The sequence below is a fragment of the Betta splendens genome, chromosome 16, assembly GCF_900634795.4.
Source record: "Betta splendens chromosome 16, fBetSpl5.4, whole genome shotgun sequence".
Lineage (NCBI taxonomy): Eukaryota > Metazoa > Chordata > Actinopteri > Anabantiformes > Osphronemidae > Betta > Betta splendens.
The window spans coordinates 4,819,137-4,829,937 of record NC_040896.2 but is presented as its reverse complement, the minus strand read 5'-3'; the positions used below and the strand labels follow the sequence as shown (position 1 = coordinate 4,829,937).

Genomic DNA, 10,801 nt, shown 5'->3' with positions numbered 1-10,801 from the left:
ATGTTGACCTGTTGGTGGTGGGACATGATGCAACGTGATTTTGTTCAAAATGATTTATTAGCATAGATTCAGTCAACCAAGTGAAAATTTGACCCTATTTGCAAATAACAGTTGCAAAGAACTGCACAAAATTTCTACATCAATGCTACAAAAAACATAGTATTAGGACAAAGAATGGATGAATGCATTCAAGAAGGACACAGATAACAAACATTACGAATATTATTTTATATTTTATTTTCTTTAAATGTGTGCATCAATTCAAAGGGTAAGCTGTGTACACTCCATTCTCTTTTCACAAGTTCATATGTTGTGATATGTTGTCATGTTTTATATTTTTTAACACATCTTTTTTTTCATTTTAAAACGACTTATACACAATTCTTCAGTACTGAATTAGAAATCTGATGTATAGAATGATATGCATTATCAGCAGTCTTCCTCCCTTTCTGTGTGTGTACACAATATATTTTTTCTAACCAGTAATTATAATTAAATTTTTTCTTGTGACGTATACATTTCTTTCTTTAAATAGGAGTTGCTTAACATCATAAAAATAGTTTTTCTCTACTTCTTTTTCTCCAAAACAATAGTCACCAATGTTTTACCAGAACGATATGTCTCTGCGGAAGAACACACTGCTAATCTGCTATGTGAAAAATTGAGGGACCCTGCACTCTCAGGTGTGTCTGCGTGTGTGGCAGCATTATCTGGTGTCTAGGAAAGCATGGAGTACCACTCTTCATGGTGTGTTTTGTGTTGATAAAAATCATTACAAAATTTTTTGATTCTCTTCATACAAAAACACTTTTTATAGAAATTGCATTTGCACATGTAAATGTGGAGCTTTGCTGCCAGAAAATAGGATAAATAAAGCCACAGGAGTATAAAATCAAACTAGAGATTTGACACATTTGAGCAGATGGAAAAAATGTGTATACCCACACAGAATTAAAGAGAGATGTAATTACTGCATCAGCAAAAAATCAGTCTATTGAAATATAAATAAGGAGTGACATAAATAAAACAATAAATAGTAGGAATAAATAAAGTTTGTGTGTTGTGTGATTGCTTGGAACTTTGTGAGTCATGCCCATGCTATTCCAAGCTTCCAGCCTATTGACATTAAGGGTGTGTATCTTCATAGAATCTAAATAACTCCTGGTTTCAAACATGGATATCAACACCTCACTATATTGCTGCTACACCTCCATGGTTAGATGCTTGCATATAACCATAATCTTCCCCTAAAATACCCCTCTCTCATTATATATATAGATTGAAAGTGTTAGTACTGTGAAACAAATAAATGATATCACTTATTGCCTGATGGATGATATACAGTATATCAGTTTCTCATGTTCATCTATCTTATGTGACTAAACATGATTTCTGTACATTTTGGGAGCTCCCAAGCTCACCACACATTTGGGGTTTTGGGTTTTATATGGTTACTAGAATACCTACGGAGCAGCAAAAACTCACTTTGGGAGGACTGCCTACGAGGCAGTCGATTCGTACGCTGCTGTACCTGATCGGCTGCCTTTGTTCTACTAACGGGGCCGTTACCTGCGCACCACAGGGGGGGGAGGCACGCTGAGCCACTTCAACAAAACCTGTGTGAGTCTGTGTTTATCAGTCCTGACACAGGCCTGACAGAGGCTGTGGTCCTCTCATGGAGACATGAAAACACACAGAACCAACACTGGTACTGTGGGGCCCAATAGGGCTCAATAGGTCTGAGGTCTGTCAGAAGGAAGCACAAAATCTTGTGTGTTCCTGTGTGTTTCTGTTACAGAAAGGAGAGAGCGCCCACTTGTATTCAATGCATGTAAATGAATCTGCTCAGCCACAGAGCGAGTGAAGCTGCTTCTCTCAAGCGCTGGAATGGGCCACATTGGAGTTCTGACTCTGTCTGTAAAAATGATTGTATGTTTCACTGTGGAAAAAAAAAGACATAAAAGTAAAAAAGTTTCAGGTCTGTCAGGAGAAAGCACAGAATCTTATGTGCTCCTGTGTGTTTCTGTTACAGAAAGGAGAGCGCGCCCACTTGTATTCAATGCATGTAAATGAATTTAACAAGGCGAGGTCAGCCAGAGTGGCTGGACCATTGTTGCAAGCTTCATAGCTCACTTGGTAGAGAGCTTGCCTTGGGACGCAAAGGTTTGTGGTTTAATCCCTGGTCTAAGTTCTTATGATGGAAGTATTTTTTTTGCTCTGAAAAGATCAGTAAGTAATTGAAATGTATTTACTCACTTTGTATTATTAATTTTTACTTATTCATCCGCTGCTTCCAGGGTTTTCTGTTGTCATGTTTATTTGGTGCGTGTTTTTGGTTGGGTCACATGCCTTTTATTATTTGCATTTGTGTAAAAATGTTTTTTTATTAACAAATGTCCCAAAAGAAAACACCTCAGGTGTGTTGATGTCTCTCTAAGATGGCAAAGTGAAACAGAGGTTCACACAGGTTTTGTTGAAGTTGGTCAGCTCCCCCCACCACAGCTTCCAGCTCCCCCCTGTGGGGGTCCCTTTTACGTAAAAAAGGGAGCAATTCACACCTGAGTTAGGATGTCAGGTATACCTTTGCAGACTTTTGACTGCCCTTTAGGTTCATGAGGGGAGAAAAAAATGGGGGTTTGCTGCTCTGCCAGTCTTCCTTTGCTGTAAAACACCGAATGAGCAGCAGCCAAGGATAATAAATCCAATTTTATTTGTTCCACCTTAAAATTATCTGTAGATGCCTAGGTTCTGAAAGTATTGGCATCTGTAGTTTACCACTTTGCCTAGGTGGTAAAAGAAATGAGGTAACTTGCTGAAATTTCACCTAGGTTCAAGTTATTTCCACAGGAAATATTGTATACTCTCTTATACCTAGCTAATTAAAACAAAACAATAATGACATTTCATTAGTGTAGTCCTGGCACGTCAACCTTTGAAACTCAACTGCAACCCACATTAGAACCCACTGAGGCCCACGCACGCACGCACGCACGCACGCACGCACGCACGCACGCACGCACGCACGCACGCACGCAACCACATATCTCTACCATTTACCCTGACCTTTTTCCCCAGTGTCTCTGCACAACCGCTCTCTGCAACAGAGAGGGTGAGAAAGTGATTGAGATTCCCATTTTAGGCCATGGTCTCCTTCCCCGGCAGTCTGCGGTCGTTGAAAGTGTGCATGTTGATGACCTCCTCCGTTTTCACCACGACAGGTGGCTGGGGCTTTTGTTTGAGCCGTCGCTGGCACTCGAGGGAAACCCGCAGCTCGTCCACTATTGCACTGCAGAACGACCTCTGAAGACAGAATAGGAATCAAAATAGGTTTCAGACTGCTTCCCCTTTCAAATGTTATGAACAACAGAATAAGCCTATTCTCTCCATAGGCATCTTCTTTTGGTAGCCTCTACCAGTCACCACCCACCACTTCAGGTTTAAACTGCCTCAGGGGAAACATATACAGTGTAGCAGGCTAGCAATGGAAGCAGGGCGGGTTATGAACAGCATGGAAAGTAGTAGACTGAATCAAAAGTGTAGGTTCATAAACTGTGTAGTTGAGTGTGAAGTCTAAAGACATGGCATTACTCATTTTACCATCTGAACTTATTAATGGTGAACTTGTGGTTGTGGGTTTTCATGCAGGGCTTATAACACATGTATGTATACATTAAAGCATTCACCTTTAGTAGAAACACTATTTTTATTAATTAAGTAATTTGAAGGCTTATCTTTAGCAGTTCTTTCCTTTAGTTGAAGAGATTTATTGATAAAAATAGTACAAAAAAGGCAAAGGTAGCTGTTCACCACAGCAATGTCAACAAAACAGAAGAACAATGGCCTGATGAATTGTGGAACACATTCCACATTTTGGTGTCTCTCCGCAACAATTCACTGCTCTTTTTTTTGTACTACTTTTATGAATAAATCCTAATTCCCATGCAATCCCACAGCAGCAAATCCTCTTCCTATCTATGTCTGTCAAAAAGTAGGGCGGGTATAAAAGTTGTATGGATTGTGAGTGATTGCTGAAATGTACTCAGTGATTTTTTATTATTATTGGCAAAGTTGTGTAAAAATGCTTTTTGAACAATTTTTATCAATAATCAATAGATTAATCAATAAATCTCCTCAACTAAGGAAAAAAAACATGTGTGCAAATCTCTCCCTAAGATGGCAACGTGAAACACAAGTTTTGTTAAAGTGGCTCAGCATAACCCCCCCCATGATGCACCAGTGATTGTGCTGTTTACGTAAAAAAAGCAGCTGATTTAGGATACTAGCTAAAGCCTTCCTGTCCATCAACTGCCCTGGGAGAGGGTACATGTGGGCATCTTAGTGTTAAAGAGAACAGGGTCAGTCTTAATTTGCAGGCCAGGTTCTGAGTATCTTCCCCCAAAATAAGAATGGTCTATCTTGCACTAAATGCATTTATTTATTTTCTGTATTTAAATTTTAACAACACTGATAAAAAGAACCGTTTCTAACATAACATAACATAAAAAGATCTCAGTCCAGAAAATAAATAAATAAATAGCTGATGACAATTTTCTATTTTGAAAGGAAGGTCTGGCGATTTATCGAGTTTTTGCTGGTCAGAGGTTCCTCTTGTGCCTTATGTCTTGTGTGATGTAAGGCTGATGCTTTTTTTCTGTGGTTCCCAAACACAACTAGCACGTGAAGGAGAATTAAGTTGTTACAGGGTTTGTGCGCCACTCCTACATTATAAATCATTTTGACACACACACAGCACATGTGGTCACAGCAAACAACAATACAGTTTATTACTGCTGCGTCATTTTATGGTTGAAAAGGCTGGTTAAGATTACAAATGACTGGAAATAAACACAAAATGAAATAATGAATGGTAATGATCCCAACAGGTATCACCCAAATCGTTTACAAACTGAAATTAAAGGACCCTAATTGCAAGCCTATTTGCCTATTTCAAGCACCATTCAGAGTATCGCAAGAAAAATGGCTATAAGGGTCACAGACATTTGGATCATTTGTAATCAACAAGATCTAGCATTGCATTCCATTACTGGTTTAAGGGGAAAATCTCCCAATGAATGTGACAGTGCTGATTTCTGCCTAGGAAAAAATCCAATTTGTAACTCAAGCTGAAAATACACCTGAATTTCTGTGTATTTTCATTTAAATATCTAAAGAAAATAACTGATTTTGCATTAAACATATTATTTTAAAAATTGTCTAGTATCTGAGGCAGTACACAACTGTTGTATAACAGGATTTACTTTACTGAAACATATTACACTACTTAAATCGGAAAATGTTAGAATAAACACCAATAACTTATCTGAACAACGGTTTAGTATACAGTATAGCAGATTTTAAATTAATGATCCAACTGAGTCTCCTATACAGTATATAGATTTTTTATACTTTTACAGTTTGATATTAAATAGCTTAGTAAACTTTGCCTGGTTGTTAGATTGGTCCTTTCAATAGGGGGAGTGTTTTCTGCTACCTTTGCTTGGGTGTGCTTTCTTCGGCCCACAGGCAGCTTGACCTGGCCCTGGTTGTTCTCTCTGTAGCAATTGGTGCTTCCCTAGGGGACTGGCCAGTGACATGTTTTTCATTTCCAACTGCTGGCTGGCCTCCTGGCACTGGCTTCAGGTGGGTGTCCCGTTCGCTGGGTTTTATCGTGCTGTCTGTTGGAGTTAGAATCAGATGGCTGTCAAGTTCTACTTATCACTCTGACTTTAATGGTGGTGGCTTTTTTACACACCCACACATGTTTTGCTGTACCACCAACTTGATAGTGGTGTGCTGTATTTGATCAGGCCTGGCATGTGATTTGCTACATTACTGTCATTACATTGTTTTTATAACATCATTACTATAGCTAGCTATTGATAATATTATTAATATTATCTTTGTTTCTGTTTCTTACTCTTGCATTTTATCATATTAAACTATATGCAGAATATTAAGGATGTAGAAGATTTCTATTAGTCCAGGTGAGCCTGCATTAGACATGCTGCATTAAGCCATTATGGTGTTTTCAGCGCAGTCTTTCTGTAGATTTATAGGCTTCAACTGCAAATGCAAGTGAATTTTTGCAGGTAACATAATTGCAATGCTTCCAGCATTCACTGTTTAGTTGTTGTAAGCTTTATTAATATTCTTACATACGTTTTTCGGCACTTACCCAGTCCTGCATACTTTCAGCGATAGAAACTATTCAACTAAGCTCTTTAAGGAGACGACTGCTTCCATTTTTCTTATCATATCTTTCAAGTTAATAAGCTTTTTTCAACAAGATTTTCCCATACACACACTTTCTCCAAATCCTTCCAAAATAAAAGCACCAATCCGAATATTTTGCTAAAAAAAATAGCAACATTTCTGCTTTCAACTGTTTTATTATGAGTAGTTATTGAGACTATTTTACTCTTTAGCTATTACCTGCACATGCTTCCTCCAAAGCTCCAACTTCTCATTTTAAAATTTAACTACTTCCTCTGCAGCTACTTTCAGCTGCATTGAATACTTCCACAACTTTAAGCTATTCTTTTAGCTCTTGAACTCACAACTATTTATTTTTAATATTTAGCTGTTTTGATACATTTAGCTATATTGAATCAAATTAAGCAAATGTTTACACACTTCCTTTTACTTTCAGCAGTTTTTCAATTTCAGCAAATGTTTCTCAACTTTTCTCAATTTGAAATTGAACTGCTTTAATTTATTCTGCCGTATTCAGCTCTGTTTAAACAACTCCCAATTCTCCTTAGATACATTTATTAATGCCTTTAATGCTTCAGCTACTTTCAACAATTCTTTAGTAATACATTTAGCAGGACAGCATTCACTGTGCATTTTACTATGGAAATGCTTTAACTACTGTAGTTATTATTTTTCTTCTGTACATTTGTCAGCACTTTACTACTCCTGCATACTTTCAGCTAAATTATATATTCCATCGTCAAAATAATCAGCTTTTTAAGGAGGCGACTGCTTCCTTTTTTCTTATTTATATCTTTCATATTTTTTCAATTTATTAAACTTTTCTCAGCAAAATCTTCCCATTGAAATTAATGGAAACAACTTTTCAAATCCTCTTCAGCTTTGTCTACTTTCAGTTTTAACTACTTCAGCATACTTTAATCTACAGGGACCACAGCTAGGATTTCTCTCTTTAACTCGTCACAGCAGCCACAATTTTTAACCTATGGACACAATTCTTTTACTCGTTTGTAGTCATACTTGTCTTTCTAATGATGTGTCTGGTTAAGCCCTCAGACCTAAACTTTCATCTGTACCTGCCTCAAAGTGCAGAGAGTTTCAGATTTCCTCCCATACACTTGCATTTGTCTGTGAGACTTTTGGGTAAAAGAAGGACTGGCATTTTAAAATCACGACTGTGGCCATAATTTTTAGTCTTCAAACATAGAAATCACATCAGTTGCTCATTAAAGCCTTGGCAAGTAAAGGTATTTTTGGATAGCTATTATGGTTTTGTTGTAGCAAGCCTGTTAAACAGGGGTGCAACTGTATCTTCACAGAACAACATGAGACAGATTTCGTCTCAATGACAATGACAAACAATGACAAACCTCTGATGATCAGTCTTGCAACTCTATGCTTATTACTGATTAGTTCATTACACTCTTTGATTGTTTAGTAGCTTTTATAGCCATATTTTTGCTTTCAACTGGTTACTTGTATAACTAGTTGATACTATTTTAGAATTTAGCAATTACCCACACACACTAATGAAAGTCTTTTCAAAATAAAAGCACCAATTTAATTTATTAGCTTTGTTAGTCATTTTTATACCTCTGACTGGTTAATGACTGGTAATTAATAAGACTATTATATAACCTTTACACACTTCCTTGATTATACATGCTTCAGCTTTTTTCAGCTATGTTTTAAATGTTTCAGCTACTTTCTGCAATTCCTTAGCAGTACACTCAGCATGGAAGCATTCACTGTGCATTTTCCTATGGAAATGCTTTATCTAGTATTATAATGAGAATATGGGCACCATGGTGATGCTACTAGGCTTTCTTCACAAGACAAATATAGGGTACACAAGATGCATTTGCATCAATTCACTATTGTTTTAAAAATGTTAAAAAATTAAATGCTTTTATGTATTTAAAAACAGGCATATAGAGCTGTTGGATGGATGAAACAATGAAGGAATGCCTGAAAAAACTGTTTCTCCATGCACTACTTGTATGGGCGCACCATTCGGTCAATCACGTGCAAAGACAGATTTTTTTTAACACACCCCTATCAACTAATTGCCCAATTGCACACTTAAGCCTCATTCTCCTATTAAGATGACAGCGTTTGGACTTGAAAAAAACAGATAAGCGAGAGAAAAGCTACAAACCTGCAAAGGTGTACTCTCAAGGGCAAGGTAATAACAGCAGACCAGAGACTGAACAGTACTGGAATGGTATATGGGAGAGGGAGGCATCACACAACAGCGATGCACAGTGGCTGGTGGAACTGAGGGAAGACCACAGCCACATCCCTGAACAGAATCCAGTGACTATCACAGTGGCAGACCAACAAAGAGTCTCAGGTGAAAAACTGGACAGCAGCAGATCCCTGACAGGATCCATGCCTACTGGCTAAAGAAGCTCACTGCAATCCATGAGCGCCTGGCAGCACAAATTAACCTGCTGCTAAGGGATAGGACTCACCCTGAATGGCTAACCGAAGGGCGAACGATCCTGATAATGAAGGATCTCTCAAAGGGTACAGTCCCATCCAACTACTGGCCAATAACCTGCCTCTCCACAACATGGAAGCTCATGTCAGGCATCATCGCAGCTAAGATAAGTGGGCACATGGGTCAATACATGAGCGAAGCACAGAAGGACATTGGTAAGGATACCAGAGGAGCCAAACACCAACTCCTGGTTGACAGAACAGTTGCCCAAGACTGCAGAGTGCGACACACCAACCTGTGCACAGCCTGGATCGACTACAAGAAAGCCTATGACTCAATGCCACACACATGGATCACTGAATGCTTGGAGCTGTACAAAATCAACAGAACTCTAAGGGCCTTCATTGCAAACTCGATGAGGTTGTGGAGAACCACCCCTGAAGCCAATGGGAAGCCACTTGCCCAAGTATCCATCAAATGTGGCATATACCAAGGAGATGCACTGTCCCCACTGCTGTTCTGCATAGGTCTGAACCCTCTCAACTAAATAATAAACAAGACTGGCTACGGATACCGACTCTGGAACGGGACCACTATAAGTCACCTCTACATGAATGACATCAAGCTGTACGCCAAGAGTGAGCGAGACATCGACTCGCTGATCCACCCCACCAGGATCTACAGCTCGGACATTGGGATGTCATTGGGGCTCGAGAAATGTGGGATGATGGTGACAAAGAGAGGCAAGGTAATCCACACAGAAAGGGTCTCACTCCCAGAAGAAACAATAGCACATCATGAATATGTTACTTTAAATGAGTCGACTCCAATGAGTCACATCAACTATCATGTTCCAAGAAGTACAGGTAGAGGTGGAGGAGTATCAGCAGTTTATAAATCAGATTTATTAATTACTCCTAAACCTAAACATAGTTATAACTCATTTGAGAGCCTCACTCTGAGCCTTTCTCACCCAGACTCTGAAACTCAGAAACCAGTTGTGTTTTGTATTGTTTACCAACCTCCTGCTCCATATTCAGAGTTCTTAACTGAATTCTCTGAATTCTTATCTGACTTAGTTCTTAGCACAGATAAAGTCATTGTAGTGGGAGACTTTAACATTCATGTAGATGTTGACAGCAACTGTCTCAGCACTGCTTTTAACTCCTTAATAGACACTATTGGTTTTACACAGCAGGTAAATGAACCCACTCATCGTTTTAACCATACCCTCGATCTTGTCCTGACATATGGGGTTGAAATTGATAATTTAATAGTTCTTCCCCAAAACCCTCTGTTATCTGACCATTTCTTATTAACGTTTGAATTTAGCACAACTGACCCTATAACAGCTGGAAAGAAATGTTACTATAGCAGATGTTTATCTGACAATGCTGTTGCCAGATTCAAGCAGATGATTCCATCATCTTTTGCCTCAATGTCTTGCAGATACACAGAGAACAGTCACCTTAATCCTTATGAACAGGTTGACTGTCTTGTAGATGATGCTGCAACTTCTCTACGTACAATGTTAGACACAGTGGCTCCTCTGAAGAAGAAGACAGTGAATCAGAGGAGGTTAGCTCCGTGGTATAACTCAGACATCCGCAGTCTAAAGCAAAGGACTAGACAACTAGAAAGACAGTGGCGTTCCAACAAAATAAATGTAAACTGCATTGCATGAAAGGACAGTCTAATGAATATAAAAAAGCACTTTGTGCTGCTAGAAAAACATATTATTCCTCCCTAATTGAGGAAAACAAAAACAACCCCAGGTTTCTTTTCAGCACTGTAGCCAGGCTGACAAAGAGTCATAGCTGTATTGAGTCTACTATCCCCTTAAATCTCAGCAGCAATGACTTTATGAACTACTTTACTAATAAAATTATCATCATTAGAAAAAACATTCAGCAGCGACTTCTTCCAAATGACAGAAAGCACTGTCTAGATCCATCAACTTTAAATTTATTAAATCCCCTGTCTTACCTAGACAGCTTCTCCCCCATAACTCATATGGAGTTAACCTCAATAATTAACTCTTCCAAGTCGTCCACTTGTCTTTTAGATCCAATCCCAACCAGATTACTCAAAGAAGTTCTACCTTTAATCAGCTCATCCATATTAAATCAAATCAACCAATCTTTA

The 10,801-nt window shown here is 38.5% G+C and overlaps 1 protein-coding gene across 7 annotated transcripts in view; it reads right to left on the bottom strand.

Moving 5' to 3' along the window:
- Window positions 1-213: 213 nt before the first annotated feature.
- The window catches only part of grik2 (glutamate receptor, ionotropic, kainate 2), a 291,491-nt gene continuing 280,903 nt past the window's right edge, over window positions 214-10,801 (bottom strand). For 5 of the 7 annotated variants that reach the window (XM_029128420.3, XM_029128421.3, XM_029128417.3 and 2 more), the window contains one exon: window positions 214-3,300. In XM_029128420.3, the coding sequence (XP_028984253.1) occupies window positions 3,047-3,300 (254 nt within the window). In that variant the 3' untranslated portion in view covers window positions 214-3,046. Of the gene's footprint in view, window positions 3,301-5,491; window positions 5,676-10,801 lie in introns of those variants that run through there. The other 2 variants (XM_055503078.1, XM_041067654.2) reach the window with 2 other exon arrangements.